General features: G+C 44.4%; 1 protein-coding gene across 2 annotated transcripts in view; it reads right to left on the reverse strand.

Moving 5' to 3' along the window:
- Positions 1 to 20,395, reverse strand: part of Znf592 (zinc finger protein 592) — a 47,451-nt gene that overhangs the window by 15,555 nt on the left and 11,501 nt on the right. For both annotated transcript variants that reach the window (XM_040729538.1, XM_040729532.1), the window contains exons 2-3: positions 14,636 to 14,741; positions 2,900 to 5,147 (exon numbers count right to left, since the gene is read on the reverse strand). In XM_040729538.1, coding sequence (XP_040585472.1) covers positions 2,900 to 5,128 — 2,229 coding nt within the window. In that variant the 5' untranslated portion in view covers positions 5,129 to 5,147; positions 14,636 to 14,741. The remainder of the gene's footprint in view (positions 1 to 2,899; positions 5,148 to 14,635; positions 14,742 to 20,395) is intronic.

Genomic DNA, 20,395 nt, shown 5'->3' on the forward strand with positions numbered 1-20,395 from the left:
ATAGCTCAGACTCAGATCAGGGATAGCTCAGAGGTAGAAAGCTGGCCTTGCATGCTTGAATTTCTACATTAGAAGCCCTGCACTATAAAAACAAACAAACGAAACCAAACAAGCAAGCTAGCAAACAAGTAAGACAAATATGGTGGCATACATCTGTAGCCTTAGTTAGCAGTAGGAAGGAGGGTCATGAGTTTGAGGCCAGCCTGGGTTACTTAGGGAAACCATGTGTTTATTATAAATAAAAAGAAATAAAAAGCCCATTGTAAGACTTTTTAATGTAATTAGAAAAGCTTGAATGTAGATTTGTAGATTTGGGCAATATTAAAGAATGTTATTAATTTCACTAGGTGTGATGACAGCATAGTTATCAAAGTTGTGTGGGACTCCCTCCTTCTAGAGTCCCTTGAGCAGTACAGAGCCTGGCACAGTGACCTAGGCTAGACTGGATGAAAAGAGCTCTCTGTTCTCTTCCTAGGTCTCTGCAGCCCTGTGTCCTGGCTGTTCTTCTGTCAATCTAACATGGCAAGACTTATCTGGGAAGAGGAGCCTCAGGCAAGAATATAGGGCATTAGGCCAGCCTGCTACAGAGCAAGTTCCAGGACAGTCCCCCAAAACAATACAGAGAAACCCTATCTCAAAAAAGCAAACAAACAAAAAAAGAATATAGAATAGAGCATTTTCTTAATGATAGACATAGCAAGTCCCAGACAAGATAGACCAGGCTGGCCTCGAGTTCCAGAGATCCACCTGCCTCTGCCTCCCAGTGCTGGGACTAAAGATGTGTGTCACCACACCTAGCTTTTTTTTTTTTTTTTTTTTTTTTTTTTTGGTTTTTCGAGACAGGGTTTCTCTGTATTGTTTTGGAGCCTGTCCTGGAACTCACTCGGTAGACCAGACTGGTCTCGAGCTCACAGTGATCCGCCTGTCTCTGCCTCCCGAGTGCTGGGATTAAAGGTGTGCGCCATCAACGCCCGGCACCTAGCTTATTTTTTAAGATTTTATTTTTATACGTATGAATGTTCTGCCCACATGTACATATATGTATGTGTACAATGTGCAAGCCTGTGCCGTTGGAGGTTAGATAAGTATGTCGAATCCTCTGAATTGAAGTTATGGATGTTTGTGAGCCAACATGTAGGTGCCAGGTATCAAACCTGGGTCTTCTACAAGAGCGACAAATGCTCTTAATCATTGAGCCACTTCTCTACCCAGTGCTAAGGGAAGCACAGTAAAGAGGTTTATCATGAAAGGAACTCTAAAGGTGGAAAAGATGGTTCCATGGGTAAGAGCACTTGCTGTGCAAGCGTAAGGACGCCAGTTAAACAGACTCCTCAGGACCATGTAAAAATGCTGTGGATGGCTGTGCATGAATGTAACCCCAGTATTGAGGGGTAGAAAAAGGCAGATCCTGGAAGCTTGCTGGCCAGCCAACCTAAGCAAAATGGTGAGCCTCCAATTCAAAAATACCCTGTCTCAAGGAATTAAGAAGAAACCTTATATTCTTTGTAATCTACACACACACACACACACACACACACACACACACACACACACACACACACACACACACAGCCCAATCTGAAGGCCTTTCAAAAAGATAGAGTCTAACTACATAGCCCTCCTGTATCCAGCTCCAACACATTGGGATTATAACTATGTACAAACACAACTCAACGTTACATTCTTGACACAATCTGCTAGCAATATCAATGGCACTAAAGGTACAGCACCAAGTGCCTTTCAAAATGAACCACATACCTCACCAACTCTAACCGGAAATCAGGACAAGCAGAAAAGCTCAACTGCTTTTCTAGAGCTGGGAGAATATGGCTGACAGCTGGAGACTACAAAGTCTCTGCATGGGGCCTACGTGCCTACCCACTCTTCTTGTACTTCAGCCTTGCCTCTGGCCCGTCTCTGCTCAACAGCTCTGTCTACTGAGGGGTAGAAAGACTTAAAAGACATGGTTCTTGGAAACAGACTAAGACACAAAGCAGTGATTCACCCACCCCCATCCTCAGGTTCTTTGGGCATATGTCAAAACCATGCTGCCATCTGCTAGGGGCCAGAAAGAGACCACCCAAGCCAAGCCCTAAAAAGCTAAACAACTGCCAATTTGACTGGGAGTGGAACGTGGGTCATGTCCATAAAGACACTGTTTTGTTTTTATTTGTTGAGACACTGCCTCAAACTCTTGATCCTCCTGCCTTAGCCTTATAAGTACTGGAATTATAAGCATATGTCACCACCCCTAGCTACATAACTTGCTAGACATCTTCAGGCTTTCCCCAAAGGTATGGGTAGGATAGCTTTCCAAATAAAAACCAAGCACTATATATTCAGGTGAGACACTAACCACTAAGGCAGATGTCCTCTTCTAAGACTAAGATTTGTAGTGATATCTTGCTTGTACAAATAAAGCCTGTCTGAAATTCAGAGAATGGAGCTTGCCTCTAGCTAACCACAGAGGTCTGGAGGTCTGTGCAGACACACAGGAAGTGAGATGGCTGGGTGAAGAGAGGATATAAACTGGCAGAAACAGGAACTTGCTCTTGTCTGCTGAGATGCTAAGGAGGTAAGGTACGACAGTGGTTTGCTCCTTCTCGCTGATCTCAGCATTGTCCTCTATATCTGACTCCAGGTTTTTATTATGTAGACTAAGTAAGAACTCTTTTTACAGTTTGGCACCCAATGTGAGGCACAAACCCATAACTCTGAGATTAAGAGTCTCATGCTCTACCTACTGAGGTAGCCAGGCTTTTATCTCAGCATATCTTTATCCTCCCTTTCTACAAAGATTCTACCACTGCTCCAACATTAATGGGCTTTCTCCAGTCCTCATCATGTAACCTGTATGAGCCTGAGGGTCCAACATCCAACATAGTGATGATCTACCTACCAGCCCCTCAGTTTCCTCTGATGTCCTCTGGAAATGGGCAGCCAGGACCATATAGTCTCGCATCTGTTTGTGACATTCAGGACATTTGGTTCCATACCGGATGAGCCTTACTGGGTCTGGGTAAAGTGGCAAGGCTGGAATTACAGGGCTGGCATTGCCTGAAGTGGAGCTGGGTTTGGGGGAGGAAGAAGCAGCTGGGGTTGCTGGTGCCGTGGAGTTCACAGGAGCCGTTACAAACATCTGGTCCGCAGAGATAGGTTTCACAAGCAGCTGAGAGCACTGCATGACTAGTCCCTTGCTCTTGTGGTCACGGGCATGCCGCAGCAGGCTACACTTGTTGAAGAAGAGCAGCGTCTTGGAGCACAGAGTGCACAGCACCTCGATGTGGACACTCCGCCGGCTGTAGTGCTGGCTCAGGCTCTTCTCTAAGGCAAATGCGTCTCCACACTCCAGGCAGCAGTACCCACTGGCCGGCACATGGATTCTGCTGTCTACAGGTGGGCTGAGATTTGGCGCATAGAGGGGCACAGGGTTAGAGCTGTGGAGGACCTTGTTGAAGACCTCCACAATTAGAGGGGAGGCCTTTTTCACCTGGTGGACCAGGGGTACTGTCATTTGCGTGACCTGAGGCTGGCTCCGTCTCTGTGCTGAGGACTTGGCAGTCACAGATGCGGCAACACTGTGGGGGACCAGGTTCAAGTTGGCCAAGTGCACAGCTTTGGGCAGCAGACTGGCAGGGGCCAGGGTTGATGCCTGAAGTGCTGTACTCTGTTGCTTCTTGCTCGCCTGTGAGTTCAGGGCAGCTCCTTTTGGGGCCCGGGGCCCAGAGATGCGGCAGGGAGATGACGAGTCACTGGCCTTTACCATGCTCTCATCCCCTTTTCTGTCCCCCTGGGGGCTTCCTGAATTTATGCCTGCCTCAGAAAAGTGCTCTTCCACAGGCAGGGCTGCGCCCTCATCCCCTGGCACCTCACTTGGGGCCTCAGCAATGGTGCTCCCTAGCGGTGACTCAACAGGGGACTTACTTGGATCATCAGGGTCTGGCAGGATCCTTGTAACAGTCCGTTTGATTTCCCCTGATGATGTCTTAATTGTCTTGATTCTAACTTTGGGAATTGCTGGGGGGGAGCTGGCAGCCACAGAGGGGGACCCTTTGCTACTACTGTCACTGCAGATGCTCCGAGGGCTGTCTGATGGCTTGATACTTTTTCTAGTGGCCTCCAGAGGGCTCCGGGGACTCTTTGGTGACTTGGGCATTTTGGGGCTACTTTTAGAACCCTCTTTAGTGGGCCCTGAGGAATCCTTTGTGTGGCCAGGCTGATCCTCCTTGGTGACACTGGCCACCCTTTTGGCCTGTAGGGCCACCAAGGCTGCAACACAAGAGGAGAGTTTGGAATGGGCTGGCTTCAAACGCTGCCGAGGGGGGACAGAGGAGCAAGTACTAAGCTCTGGAGCAAGCTTCTTGGGTTCTCCAATACTGTTGTTAGAGTGACTATTGAATTCTAAAGCTTCCCCAAAGAACCTACTGGAATCCAGATCTTTGGGAGGCTCCAGTACCTTCGGCCCACCCCGCTCATGCTCCTGCTGGCTCTCTAAAGGCAAGGGTTCTGGTTTGGGTTCTTTCTTACAAAAGTGATCAAACATATGTAGCTCTGGGACCGGGAACTTACCCAGAGCTTCCAAGACTGGGCCCCCCACAGCCCCACACCCAGGAGGAGGTGGGAAATAACTATCAGAGTGCTTCGGCTTTATCCCAAACCCATTATCTTTGACAGGATCCTCAGGTTCTGGGCTAGAGATTGGGCTGAACTGATTGAAGGTGGGTAATGGCTCCGACTTGGAAGGCTCTAACTTGCTTGTAAAACTCCTAGCACTGTCTCCATTTATGAAAGTAGAGTCAAACTTCCCACAATGGTGGGAGTCTGGAGGCAGGTCTGAACCCCGAAATCCATTGTGTAGGAGACTAGGAGCAATGTGGTCTTTCTCTGCTTCGAATGACTCTTGGCGGCTGGTGTTCTTGACAATGACACTCACGGCCGGCACATCTGGGGCTGACCCTGAGTGAGACAAGGACACACTCTCATCCATACACATGCCTGAAGACTTCAAGGGACTCTCATTCTCTTCACTGGGTGTCTGAATGGCCTCCTTAGCATCAAGACTTGTGGGATCTGGGATGTCAAAGGCAGCCAGAAGGTCATCAAAATCAGGGGTTTTCATATCCCCCATGGCTGGATGCTGACAAGAGCTGTAAGAGAAACAAAGAACAGAATCAGTGACCACCAGGACCTCACTGACTGTCCCACATCATCTGTACTGAATATTCATCACTAGTAATACATGCAGCTGGCCAGCCTCTGCAGAACCCCACATTCTACAGGAGGAAATTGCATACCTAAGCTTCATGCTAAGAGGTTTCTAGCCTGCTGAAAGGTAGGGGAGGCTAAAAAGAGAAGCTTGTATATAATAGCAAGCTTGCCTGGAAAGTCTTGTCCTCAATATTTGAACATTTCTGGCTGGTTCCATGACTTTGTGACCAAAACAGAGGGAAGATGGCCTCCCATCCAGTTGAGCAACAGCCCCCCAGCATCCCATTACCTCTGCCATCATTACCTATATCTCCCTGGCATATGCTCACCCTCTGGGTAGCTCACATATTTCACACACACACACACACACATCAGGAACTAATGGTGCCAAGAGTCTTCTGCAACCACTGCCAGAATCTCTGGGGATCTTTGCAGTATGTGTATGTACTCATATTCATATATATTCTCTCTTCCCCCTTCCCTTCCTCTCTCCATGCTTTCTTCTCCTTCTGAATTTTGAAACAGGGACTCTCTATATATCCCTGGCTGTCCTGAAACTCACTCTGTAGACCAGGCTTTCCTCTAACTCACAGAGATGCACCTGCCTCTGCCTCTCAAATGGTGGAACCAAAGGTATGCGCTACCATGCCCTGCTGCTGCTGCTTATTCTTCTACTAAAATCTCTTTTTAATGTTTTTTAAAAATATATATGTGTTTTGCTCACATGTACATCTATGACCACATGTGAGCCTAGTGCCTGTGTAAGTAAGAAGGGGACATAGAATTCCATCATGGAGGGTTGTGAGCCACTTTGTGGGTGCTAGGAATCAACTGGAATTCTCTGCAAGAACAAGTGCTCTTAACAGCTGAGTTGTCTCTCCAGCCTTCTTAAAAGGAAAGACAATGAAATAAAAATAGAAAGTATCATAGAGCTATCAATGTCTGTAGTAATTTATCTTGAGGCTGAGGGAATGGATCCCTCCACCTGTGGTGCTAGCATCCACAGAAGGACTTTGTCAGTCTAATTCCAGCACCAAAAAAAGTGAGGAGGTGTGAACCAGGTAGGTGGAGAATACTTATAAGCCTAGCCCTTCGGAGGTGGAAGGAAGGCCATAAGTTCAAGGTCATCCTTTCTTGCACAGGAAATTGAAGGCCTACAACACCTAAGAATGGGGAACAGTAAAATATTTGACTATTATGTACTCCAAAAAGAAGGGTCAATAAACTACACAACAAAGAAAATTACTTGTTAATTTAAAAAAGACTAATACAGCCGGGCGGTGGTGGTGCATGCCTTTAATCCCAGCACTCGGGAGGCAGAGGCAGGTGGATCTCTGTAAGTTTGAGGCCAGGCTGGACCGACAGCCTCCAAAACAATACAGAGAAACCCTGTCTCGTAAAAACCAAAAAAAAAAAAAAGACTAATACAAAAGTATTATCACATCATGATAACAATGTAACAGTAAGTAGCTATTGGAGCTATGATGGAAAAGAAAACTGTTTAGGGTGATGAGATTACTATCAAATTATTTCTGTAAACACTTGTTACACTAATAAATTGTTTTTCTACATTTTAAAAGGAAAAAAAAATGAAAGGACAATTAGAACCACAAGAGAAGCAGATGGCAGGATGAAAGTGTTTCTCTTACCACTCCTTGATAGCAACAGGTTTGTAGGTTTGGTTTCTCACATCACAACCACCCATACCCCAAACCCTCAACAAAGCACAGCTCCCTGCCTAGGAGTTCTCACAGAAAGGCAAAGAGCATAATCTTTCCCATTGGGAAGATATCCAGTTATGGTGGACAATGACAAGGTAAAATACCAATTATTTAAACACCGGTGGGCAGAATGCCCCACTGGAGTAAGACTAAGGTTTTAAACAGAACAGATGTTTGTCTCCTGCACTAGGCGTTGGAGTCCATGTACAACAGGCAGATATGGGAATCCCAAAGTGCAGGGTAGCATATGAGGAAATGCCTTCAGGACTCTTGTTTCAAAGGCTCCCTCTCTCCCTTTCTTCCTGTCTTCCAGTGCCTAGGCGGAAGAAAACCGAAGGAAGGCACAACAGATTAGTCCCTCTGCAGTGCTGGGGAAAGAGGGGGAGTGATGATTGATAGGGAACGATTTGTGGGAGCTCAGTATCCTCCACCAAAAAAATGACAGGGGCCACGGGCGTTGGTGGCTCTTGCCTTTAACCCCAGCACTCAAGAGGCAGAGGCAAGCGGATCTCTGTGAGTTTAAGGCCAGCCTGGTCTACAGAGCGAGCTCAGGATAGGCTCCAAAGATACACACAAAAACTCTGTCTCAAAAAACAAAACAACACAAAATGATAGGGGCTTAATGAAGAGTTCAGAGTTCCAGAATAGCCAAGGCTACACAGGGAATCCCTTTCTCAAAAAACAAAAAACAAGAGGTTGGTGGGAGGGCTTGGGAGGAGGGGAGGAAGAGAGAGCTGGGATTGACATGTGAATCTATTTTTTTTATTTTATTTTTTTACCAGACAGGGTCTCTCTGTATCGTTTTGGAGGCTGTCGGTCCAGCCCGGCCTCGAACTCACAGACATCCGCCTGTCTCTGCCTCCTGAGTGCTGGGGTTAAAGGCGTGGTGGCAGAGGCAGGCGGATCTCTGTGAGTTCGAGGCCAGCCTGATCTACAGAGTTATTTCCAGGACAGCCTCCAAAGCCACAGAGAAACCCTGTCTCGAAAAACCAAAAAAAAAAAAAAGAGAGAGAGAGAAAGAGAACATGTAAGTCAGACAGTGGCCCCTCCTTCCGTCCAGTCCTGCTCCAGCACCGTCTCGTCTCATCCTGAGTAACCTCCAGCCTTTCCCGCAGCCTACAGTCTGCTGCATCTCACTGCCATGCTTCCGTGTAAGACTCTCTCATGCCAAGTCTGTCATGCACCCATAATCTCCTCTCCATTCCTCAAGCATTATGGCAATGCTCCTGCCTCAGACTCTCTCTGACTTACAAGTCCTTGCCCACTTGGTACATACCAATAATCCATAATTTAAGAGGCTGAGTTGGAGACCAGCCTGGGATACACAGAGACAAGATCAAAAGAAAATGAAGACAAGAACAAAGCTTCTTGTTCTAGGTCCCTGTGGGCTTACTTCCTTGTGACCTACAAATCGTTAATCTCCAGGCCTTTATTCTGCCTTACCTTTTTTCACAGCACTTACGATCACTAAACATATGTTACCATCCATTTCCTTATTTGTTTACAAACCCTATTATGTTTACTGGAAGGTGATCCACCATTAGAATTTCACAAGATCAGGGTTGGAGAGATGGCTTAGTGGTTGAGAGCATTAACTACTCTTTCAAAGGACCAGGGTTCAATTCCCAGCACCCACATGGCAGCTCAGGTGTCTGTAACTCTAAGATCTGACACCCTGACACAGATCAATGCATATAAAATAAAAATAAAAAGAATATCACAAGATCATTTGTTCAGAGCTGAAATTATTCAAGGACAGTCATAGATTCCCAAGTAAATATATTACCAGCCAAGTATTTGGCAAATATGCAACTTGGAGTCGGGTTAGAAACTAAACGCAAGTCACTATGCATACTGAACATACCTACCACCTACCTATAGCCCCAGCCCGACATTTTCATAAAGAAAGGCCTTAGGCGGTGATAGGCCTTGTAAGTAGGAAAGATCTATCTGAAGTTGCCCTTGTCTCTGATTCCTGGAGCCCTACAGAAACTGATTAAAGGCATGGTGGGGCATGCCTTTAGTGTGCTTGGGAGGCAGAGGCAGGAGGATCTCAATGACTTTGAGGCTGGCCTGATCTACAAAGTGAGTTCCAGAACAGCCAGGTCTGTTACACAGAGAAACCCTGTCTTGAAAAACAAAACAAAAACATACAAACAAACAACACCTGCTGAGCCTGGTATTGGTGGTGCACGCCTTTAATCCCAGCATTCGGGAGGCAGAGGCAGGCGGATCTCTGTGAGTTCGAAGTCAGCCTGGTCTACAAAGCAAGTTCCAGGACAGGCTCCAAAGCAATACAGAGAAACCTGTCTCGAAAACCAAAAAACCAAACAGAAACAAAAACAAAACAAAAAAACTACCTACTGGTCCAAGAATAAGGACATCTGTCTGAGCATGAGATCAATGAGAAGCCAGTGGAGATGAAAGCTAGTTTTAAGAACTAGGAGCTAGGGCCCAGGAGGAAGGCACAGGTTGATCCTGAATCATAAATGGATACAACTCTAGGAACACTAAATCCCACTAAATTATGTATTGTAAAGGTACTGCATGGTATGTGAGTTTTCCCACAATAAAACTGCTATGTAAAAAAAAAAAAATGGAATAGCCTGGGGCTGAAGAGATGTTCAGTGGTTAAGAGCACTGGCTGCTCTTCCAGAGGAACCAGGTTTGACTCCCATTTGACCCAGGCTAGCTAACACCTGTCTGTAACTCTAGTTCCAGGAGATATAATAACACTTTTTTTCTGGCCTCTGAGGGCACCAGACACACACAAGGTATACAGATGTACATATAAACAAAAACACCCATATACACATAAATTAAAAAAAAAGAAAACAAAATAGAAGCAGAAGGGGTAGGAATTATACAGACTAAAAAGTCTACTAAGAAGCAGAAACTAGGACTGGGCAACAAAGTCAAAGAGCTAGGGTTGTAGATAAAATCTGATACTTTGTAATCTACAGTTATTTTACCTTGCCTTACTTGCAAACAGATCTCAGCACTACCTGGGTACTCCATTTGTGAGAATAGAAGGCAGACACTTGAGAGAAAAGTAGACAGTAATCCTTGCTCACACACCATCTTAAAGAGTCTCTCCCACCGAACCTTGTAAACACATCATGTCTTGGTAGTAAGGACTCTTCAAAATTAAGCAAGAATCCAATAATCTCACACTTGCTGGCAACCAAACCTCCATTCTTGAGAGGAGATGACAGTCACTCCACAGGACCACTGGCCCCATCTCTGGTATCATTGTTTGGTTGTTCTGAAGCTGCTCCTTAACTCATCTCATCTACCAAAGCAAACAAGAGCCGCAAAGATTCACTAGCTGAAACACTGCTGGAACAGGAGGACGTACCACCAGCCCCAGGAAGCTCTGTGGTTGCCACAGGAGTAGACACTAGTGAAAGAAGGGGCCTTTCTCAGACATCCCAACATATGCACAGAGGTTCCTCAACCTCCAATGGGATTATGTCACAAAGAACCCATTCATTTTAAATTGAAAATGTAAATAAAAAATGTAAGCCTGGGGGTTGTGCCATGGGTGAAGACTGCCAAGTCTGACAACTTGAGTTTGATTCTCTGGACCTACATGGTGAAAAGAATCCACTCCCCAAAATTGTCCTCTTCTATACATACACACACAATGGCAAGTGCACACATACTAAATGATAAATCAGTGTTTTGTTTTGTTTTTTAATGTAACCCTGATGTGTAAGTGCATGTCTATATCCCCATCACTTGGGGGTGGAAGCAGTAAATACTCAGGAATTTAAGCCCAGTTTGGGCTACATGAGACACTGTCCCAAAAATAAACGGTTCAGAAGGTCTCATACAGCCAAAGAAGACCTTCTCCCAATCCTCCTGCTTCTTCCTCCTAAGGGCTAGGAGGGGTGGGGCTCTTGAGAGAAGACTAGGCCATAAGGAGTCAGCTCTCACAAATCGACAAATAAAGACAATAGTGTCTTACACACATGCCTACCAGTTCATCTTATACAACATGAAGGCCCTCAACAGAAATGTGGCCCTCGGACCTCAGACTGCCCAGCCTCCAGAACTATAAGACAAATAAACCACTGCTTATACATGACTCAGTCTGTGGTATTTCTCTTATAGCAACAGAAAACAGACGAAGTGACCGACCAAGCATCATAGATTAGCCACACAATACACTATACCATATGGGTGGTTCCTCCATGTGATCTCATGGCTAGCTGACCAGGAACTATGGCTCATTGCCACTGCCCAACTACAGCCAAGTTGAACGAGAATCCACATTAGAAGTGTGTCTCTACCAAATGCCTATCACTTCACACCACTGCCAGTCAAACCAGATGAGGAACTCAGGTACTCCCTTTCCCATCCTCCTCTAGTGCCTACGTCAAGTGCTATCAGCCATACATCTTTCCTCCTCTTCCCTGCCTCCCTCAGTCACCTCGCCTCTCTCCAGAGATCTAGATGGTCACTCACCATAACTGCTCAGCCCTAAGGGCAGTCAGCCTCTACTCTAATCTGCAGGAAAGTAACCCCAGCTAAGGCAGCCTCTCACCAACAACCAACCCATAATGCTCCAGAACCAACTTCCAGTCAACTGTATTTACCAGTGTGCCCACTGTAACGTTCCTGTTGAGCTAGGGAAGTAGTTCTCAACCTGTGGGTCCTGATCCCTTTCACAGGGGTCACTTATCAGATATTTACATTACAATCCATAACAACAGCAAAATTACAGTTATGAAGTAGCAATGAAAACAATTTTATGATTGGGTCATCACAACATGAGGGTAAAGGGTCACAGTATTAGAAGGTTGAGAACTACGGATCTAAGGGAATACCAGAGAATATGTCCAATGGCACATCATTATGTAGATCTCTACCATCTGACAAATGGAATGGGAAGGGTCCTTTTGTTAGTGGGATGTATACACACAAAACTGTGGTCCCAGCTACTCAGGAAGCTGAGACAGGAATATTACTTGACCCCAGGAGTTTGAAGTTAGCCTGGGTAAAATAGTGGAACCCTATTGCAAAAAAAAAAACAAGACAAAGCAAAAAAAAAAAAAAAAAAAAAAAACCAAAAAACAAAACCAACTCATCTTTTTGGGTTGTTTTTCTTTCTTTTTTTTTTTAAGATTTATTTATTTATTTATTTATTATGAATACAACACCCTGCCTCCATGTATGTCTGCACCCCAGAAGAGGGTACCAGATCTCATTATGGATGGTTGTAAGCCCACCATGTGGTTGCTGGGAATTGAACTCAGGACCTCTGGAAGAGCAGTCGGTGCTCTTAACCTCTGAGCCATCTCTCCAGCCCTGGGTTGTTTTTCTTATTTTTATTTTATATGCTTTAGTGTTTTACCTGCATGTATGTCTGTGTAAGGGTACCATATTCCCTGGAACTGGAGTTACAGACAGTTGTGAGTTACCAGGTGGGTGCTGGTAGTTGAACCTGTGTCCTCTAGAAGAACAGTCAGTGCTCTTAACCACCTCTCCAGTCTCTTCCCCGACCCCATTTTTCTGGATTTTTAAGACAGGGTTTCTCTGTGTATCCCTATCTGTCCTGGAACTTGCTTTGTAGACCAGGCTGTCCTCAAACTCACAGACATCCAGCTGCCTCTGCCTCCTGAGTGCTGGAATTAAAAGGCAAGCACCACCATGCCTGACTGCCCTTATCTTTCTTACTTTTGTTTTTTAAAGATTTATTTATTATATATACACACACCAGAAGAGGGTATCAGATTTCATTATAGATGGTTGTGAGCCACCACCTGGTTGCTGGGAATTGAACTTAGGACCTTTGGAAGAACAGTCAGTACTCCTAACCTCTGAGCCATCTCTCCAGCCCTTTCTTATTTTTTTAAAGACATATAGTACAACACTAACAAATATAATGATACATGGGATTTGCCTCAAAATAACAAAGAACAGGAGGAAAAGAACAAGGAGGGCACATAAATGAAATATGATGGGCCACGAACTTAACTGAGTGAAGTTTTTTTGTTTTTGTTTTTGGTCTTTTGTTTGTTTGTTTGTTTGTTTTGCTTGTCCTAGAACTAGCTCTAGCTCTACAGACCAGACTAGTCAGTTTTGTATTCACAGAGATCTGCCTGCCTCTGACTCCAGAGTGCTGGGATCAAAGGTGTGTACCACCCGGATTTGAGTCAAGTTTTTAATCAAATTTTTTCTACAACATTTATGCTTCAGGAAAATAGTCCCTTGCCTGGTGGACTCCATGGGTAAAACTAGATAAGCCCAGAAGTTACACCCATCAGGATAGATTATAATAATAATAATTAACAAACAGAATATAACAACTCTTGGTAAGAATGTGTGAAACTGGAAGCCTTGTGCATTGCTAGAAAGAATATAAAATGGCGCCAGGCGGTGGTGGCACATGCCTTTAATCCCAGCACTCGGGAGGCAGAGGCAGGCGGATCTCTGTGAGTTCGAGGCCAGGCTAGACCGATAAGCCTCCAAAACAATACAGAGAAACCCTGTCTCGTAAAAACCAAAAAAAAGAATATAAAATGGCATTACCGCTGGGGATGGTGATGCATGCCTTTCATCAGCTGCAGAGGCAGGATCTCTGAGTTTGAAGCCAGCCTGGTCTATGAAGGGAGTTGAAGGACAGCCAGGACTAGGCAGAAAAATCCTGCCCTGAAAAAAATCAAATAAACAAATAAATAAATAAATTTATATTGCCACTATGGAAAATTACTCAAAAATTTTTAAAAAGAACACCAAATGACCCAGGAGTCCATTTCTAGGTGTATGGGCCAAGCATGGGAATGCAGACCTTTAAAGTCAGTATTCAGGAGGCTGAAGCAGGAAAGTCAAGTTCAAGGCTAGCTTGTGCTACAGAGCAAGACCCTGCCTTAAAATAAACACATACACAACACGCACACTGCAAGGCCTCAAAATATTTATATACTCATTCATAGCAGCCACATTTACAATACCCAAAGGCAGGATAACCCAAGTATTTAAAAACTGAATGAGGGGCTGCAGAGATGGCTCAGAGGTTAAGAGCACTGACTACTCTTCCAGAGATCCTGAGTTCAATTCCCAGCAACCACATGGTGGCTTACAACCATCTACAATTCAATCTGGTGCCCTCTTCTGGTATGTAGGCAGAACACTGTATAAGTAATAAATAAATAAATCTTAAAAAAAAAACTGAATGAACAAATCAATAAAATACGTTACTCAGCCTGAAAAAGGATGGGGATTAGGGACATAGCTCAGCAGTAGAATGCTTGCCTAGCATACATAAAGTCTTGTATTCTATTCATATGGCTGAAGAAAGGAAAGGAGGGAAGGAGTGGGGGAAATGAGGAAATCTGGACACACTACAATACGAACAAATCTTAGAGACATTAGTGGTACAAGCCAGATACAGTAAGACAAATACTGAATGGTTCCATTTATATGACATCCCTAAAGCAGGCAAATCTGTAGACAGAAAGTAGAATGAAGGTTGCCAAGACTGTAGGGACACAGACAAGGAGTTGTTCCATGGAACAGAACTGGGTCATGAACTGTGGTGATGGCTGCATAGTTGCAAATATACTTAATACCACTATACATTTAAAATTAGGAGATTTGTTGTATTTAACCACCAAAATGAAACCCAACAAACAATAAAAGCTCTCTTGTGGCCAAACTCAACTCTTCAAGGTCAGCTCAGGTCAACCTAGACATCATACCTTAGTGAAGTTCTCAAAACAAGGGTGTGGTGAGCGCTGCTGGGGGAGTAGAGCTGTGGAGAAAGGAAAAACTACCTAGGCACATGGTCTAGAGTCCAATCACCACCTATGGAAAGAAGAAAAACAAAATGCCTTTTAAGTGGACTTAAAGATATGTCAAAGGAAAGAATTTAAGAAAACTAGAAACAACCACCCAGTTATAGGTACGCCCGTCCCCTGAAGAAAACCACACAATTCAAAGCTGGCCCTACAAAGGCGAAACTTCCAGCCTCAGACCCACTCCTCTCTCTACCTAGCCCAGCATGTGGGTTCAGAGCATAGACTCACCTTTAATCCCAGCACTCGGGAGGCAGAGGCAGGTGGATCTCTGTGAGTTCGAGGCCGGGCTGGACCGATAGCCTCCAGAACAATACAGAGAAACCCTGTCTCGTAAAAACCAAAAAAAAAAAAAAAAAAAAAAAAAACAGGAAGGGGGCCAGGCAATGGTGGCTCACACCTTTAATCCCACCACTTGAGAAGCAGAGGCAGGTGGATCTCTGTGAGTTCCAGGATAGCCAAAGCTAAACAGTGAAACCCGGTCTCAAAAAATCAAAAACAAACAAACAAAAACAGAAAAGGGACTGGAAAGTTGGTTCAGTGGTTGAGAGCACTGGCTGCTCTTCCAGAGGACACAGGTTTGGTCCCCAGCACCAGCATGGTGGCTTACAAATCATAACTGCCTGTAACTCCTGTTTCAGATCTGACACCCTCTGACCTCTACAGGAGCCAGGCACACAAATAGCACACACATCACACACACACAACACACAACACACAACACACACACACACACACATCACACACATCACACACACATCACACACATAAAATGAAATGTAAAAGCCTAAATAAATAAATAGTAATAGCTGGGCAGTAGTGGCACACACCTTTATGCCAGCACTCAGGAGGCAGATCTTTGTTTATGAACAGCCTGGTCTATAGAGCGAGTTCCAGGGCAGCCAGGGCTACACACAGAGAAAGCCTGTCTCAAAAAGAAAGGAAGAAAAGAAGAAAGGAAGGAAGGAAGGAAGGAAGGAAGGAAGGAAGGAAGGAAGGAAGGAAGGAAGGAAGGAAGGAAGGAAAAGGGAAAAAGTCATATATGATAAGGCACACTTGTCACCCAAGCACTTGAGGCAGAGAAAGGAGAATCAGGAGTTCAAGGCCAGCCTGGGCTATATGAAACTCTGGTTAAAAGAAAAGAATAAGCCAGGTGTTGGTGGCGCACACCTTTAATCCAAGCACTCGAGAGGCACAGGCAGGCAGATCTCTGGGAGTTCCAGGCCAGCCTAGTCTACAGAGTGAGTTCCAGGACAGCCTCCAAAATAATACAGGGAAACCCTGTCTCAAAAACAAAACAAAACAAAACAAAAACAACTTTTAAAAAAATTAAAAACAAAAAGTCTTGTTTTGGGGTACAAAATGTTCTGCCATTGGCCTCGTGATCAATGGAGATGGGTGTTGAACGTCATTTAAAAAAAAAAAAGCCTGCCTTTTCTAGGCTCTCATTTCCCAAGTGCTATTACAATACAAGTTGACAACTCCATACTGTGGAGTTCAACTTTATTTATTTACTGTTGGTTTTTTTGTTTGTTTGTTTCCAATACAGGGTTTCTCTGTGGCTTTGGAACCAGTCCTGGCACTCACTCGGTAGACCAGGCTGGCCTTGAACTCACAGAGATCCACCTGCCTCTGCCTCCTGAGTGCTGAGATTAAAGGTGAGTGCCAGCATAGTCAAGGTGGAGTTCAACTTTTTAAACAAAAGGAAACCCATTACTAGAGAAAATTAAGGAGAAGAAATTAATGGAAGAAATGCAGTGCTCCTTTCCTTTCTTTCATGCATACCAAGCCATAAGCAAATTCTCCCCAGGAGAGCTGATTGGCTGGGTTGGGATTTTCCCTGTCTCCCAGAGCCTGTGCCTCAGGGGGAGGTTTAGGGTACTTGCTGTTGCCCTCCTTTGGTCTATTACCCTTCGGTGAGCTTGCCCCATTTTTGTTTTCTAGGATCAAAAAGCTTATTTTATTTGCATATGTTCATGTTCAGCTTGTGAGGCACCCTTAAACTTCTTTACATTTCAGATTGTTAGCCAGGCGTGGTGGTGCTTGCCTTTAGTCTAGCAATGGGGCGGTGGAGGCTGGTAGATCTTTGAGCTCAAAGCCAGCCTGGTCTATAAGCAAGTTCCAGGACAGTCAGGGCCACACAGAGAAACCCTGTCTGGTGGAAAAAGAAGCTTCAATTGTTTTCTTCTATACATATACATTGAGATCTATTTTTAAACTATATTTATGTTACTTTATGTATATGAGTATTTTGTCTGCATATGTCTGTTGTCCTTAGAGGACAACAACAAATTCGATCCCCTGGGACTGAGTTATAGACAGTTACGAGTTGACATGTGGGTGCTAGGAATTGAACCCTGGTCCTTTGGAAGAGCAGTCAGTACTTTTAACTGCTGAACTATCCCTCCAGACTGAGGCCTGTTTTTTAAAAACAATGTTTGATTGTGATAATCATTAGGACAGCTTGTATAAAACTTACTTGACACCAAAGAACTACCTGTAAACTGGCTGTAATCTTTCAGATATCCCGTTAGCTTTCCTGAAAGGGTTAAGAACTTGAATTACTACCAAATTTAATTATATTTTCTTTTCTTGGTTTTCGAGACAGGGTTTCTCTGTATTGTTTGGGAGGCTACATTGTTTTGGAGATCCGCCTGCCTCTGCCTTCTGAGTGCTGGGATTAAAGGTGTGCGCCACCAACGCCCGGCCATATTTTCTTATTAAAAGGTTTTGTTGTTCCTGTTGGTTTTTTGTTTTATTTTTAATAAAATATGTCTTTCTAGAGGGGTAAAGGGGGGGGGAGTTCATTTTTTTCTGCTTTTCTTTTTCTGTTTTCTTCCTGGCTAACCTGGAACTAGCTATATAGACAGACTGGCCTCAAACTCATAGAGATCCTCCTGTCCCTGCCTCTCAAGTGCCACTATACCTGGCTATTTCTTTAATATTTAATTAAACTCCTCGGCCCTTTCTCACTCCAATCATGCATTTCCCAGCCTGACTTTCATCTTTAATTTTGACAGGTCAGCGTTTATTTTATATTCTAAGTGAAGATACAGATAACATTAACGGAAATGTTGAAGGGCACCAGGTACCCCAATTCTGCAGAAAGGACATAAACTAACAAAAACTGCTGTAACATCAAAATCAGGACAAAAGTCAGAGGTTGAGAGCTGAAGAGGTAAGGGCAGGTATTAGGCCTACTGTCCAGTGTGAGTAAGTTCTGAATGTACCCAGTTATCCACTCCAAGATAATCTTGGTGCTTCCAGTCATGTGGCTCTGGTCTATTAACCAGAATCAGTGGTGTGCAATAAACAGTCTGGCTGCAGAAAGAGGCTAACACACCTGAGGCTTTACTGACCCAGGCTGGCTGTTTCTCCCAAGCCATTGAAATCACAGACCTTGGGTTTGATGTAAGAACTTTACCATTTATAACACATTACTCTCACCTCATGAGAAACTTGGCAGTAGGTGAGCCACAACTAGCACTCAAAGGAGACTCAGGCTTCTGCCTACTTCCAAAGACCAAGATGCCCTTGTACTAAGAGCTCTGAAGCTTCTAGTCAGTTTCCCATTTCTCAGCATGCTCATCTTCCAGGATCTACTGGACATGACACAAAGTTTCCTTCAATTTGGTATTGAGACATTCACTGTAGCTCTTGTCATAATTATAACACACCTTACTGTGTTGTAAGACCAGAATTAAAAAACATTGTTTTAGAATATTTTCCTAGATTAGAGGGTTTTCGTTTTTTCAACATCAGAAACATAAAAGCCTGTCAGAGCCAAGGAGATTCCAGGAACCCATTAAATTTAAGTCGCTCTACAAATAAAGAAACAGAGGCCCAGAGAAGCGAGGCAATCAGATCAGCAAAAGTACACAAACTGAAGAGAATTTTTGTTGCCTGCAATGTTCCCAGCATCCCTGGCAAGACCACAAGTCTCTGACTATGACCTTCTCATCACAGGAGTTAACCCCTGAATCTCATCCAGTGCTGGGGAAAGCTTATTTAACCCTTAATCTGTGATTCTCAACCTGGATGAACACTGGAAACACCTGGGGAGGAAGTAGACCTAACACAACACCTGACCCCAGGGGGGACCTCTGCATTCATACCTTCCCTGTCTCCTTAACTCTCTGGCCTGCAGGGATTTTCGATTTGTTTCTTTCCGCAATGCTGATCACTCTTCCTTCAGACACTTGCACAGCCAGTTCTCACCATCAGATCTCTACAAAGTTCTTTTTTAATCAATGAGATTTCTCTGATTTCCTTATATTTTACTTTGAGATAGTTTTTCTTTAATCGCCCAAGCTGGTCTCCATTTCTCCTGCCTCAGTCTCCTAAGTGCTAGCTCCGATTTCTCATTCATTCGTCACCTATCCACCCACCCATCCATTGTGTGTGTGTGTGTGTGTGTGTGTGTGTGTGTGTGTGTGTTTGTGTACATGCACGAAGTGAGAGAAGCTGGGGGAGAGAGACACACACAGTATGTAAGTGGAGGTCTAAGGCGAACTCCCAGGAGTCAGCTCTCTCCTTCTATCATGTGGATCCCAGGGATGGAACTGGGGTCAAGAGGCTTTTCCATGAGCTCTTTTACCCGCTGAGCCATCTCACCAACCAGAAGCCCAAGGACTGGAGAGATGATTCAGTGATTAAGAGCACTGTCTCCTCTTCCTAGGTTCAATTCCAAGCACCAACATGATACCTCACACTTGTCTGTAACTGCAGTTCCAGGAGATCCAATCCCCTCCTCAGGCCACCAGGCTTGTATATAGTGCCTGAACATACACACTGGCAAAACACCCTACCATAAAATTATAAAGATTTTAGAAATAAAAGAAACCCAGAACTTGTAGCTCAGTAGTATGGACTTTGCCTGGTATTTTGGAGACCAATACCCAGTATCAAAGAGAGAAAGAAATCTCTAACTCACCACACCTACTTTTTCTTTATGTACTTCTCACCATCTCTCATATTTAGTACCTTCCTGCTTATTGACTACAAGCCCCCAAATTCCTAGGTAATGAGCTCTATAAAGGAAAGATTTTTATCATATTCTCTGCTATATTCCCATGCTTGGTGCCTGATATATAGCCTACCTCATATAACTTGCTACAGACATTGGCCAGCACCAAGGAGCCTGAGACAGGGGGATTCCAAATTTGAGGGCAGCCTGCAATACAGATCTATCTAAAAAACAAACAAAAAACCAGAAAACTAAATAGAAGCCTAATGAAACAGAAACCATACAGAAATAAGTATTTCTAGTCAATGTAATCCCCTTAATAGGCTTGTGAGTAAGATGCTGTGTCCTGAGAAACAAATCATAGGCAGAAAAGGAAGCTGAAAGGAGGTGGCAGAGCAAATGGACTTCAGGCAGCACCCTAGTGCGCCTACAGAGCCATATGATAAAGGATTGCTCCGCCATGAAGCAAACTGCTCTCAGCAGACCAGAAAGAACAGACATGCTCTTCTCTGGGGGAACAGCCAGAAATGTGACCCACAAGAGCGTGACCCCTACTCCCCACCATCCACTGAGACAGCCTCTGCCTCCTACTTCCTCTTCCCACTTCATCTGCTTCGGGAGCTTGTTTGAAACCACCTGCATGTTGCAGGCTGATACACTGAAAGCCTGTCAGTGACTACATACACAGTAGTGTCATC

Source organism: Mesocricetus auratus, unplaced genomic scaffold, assembly GCF_017639785.1.
Source record: "Mesocricetus auratus isolate SY011 unplaced genomic scaffold, BCM_Maur_2.0 Super-Scaffold_4256, whole genome shotgun sequence".
NCBI classification, from domain to species: Eukaryota; Metazoa; Chordata; class Mammalia; order Rodentia; family Cricetidae; genus Mesocricetus; species Mesocricetus auratus.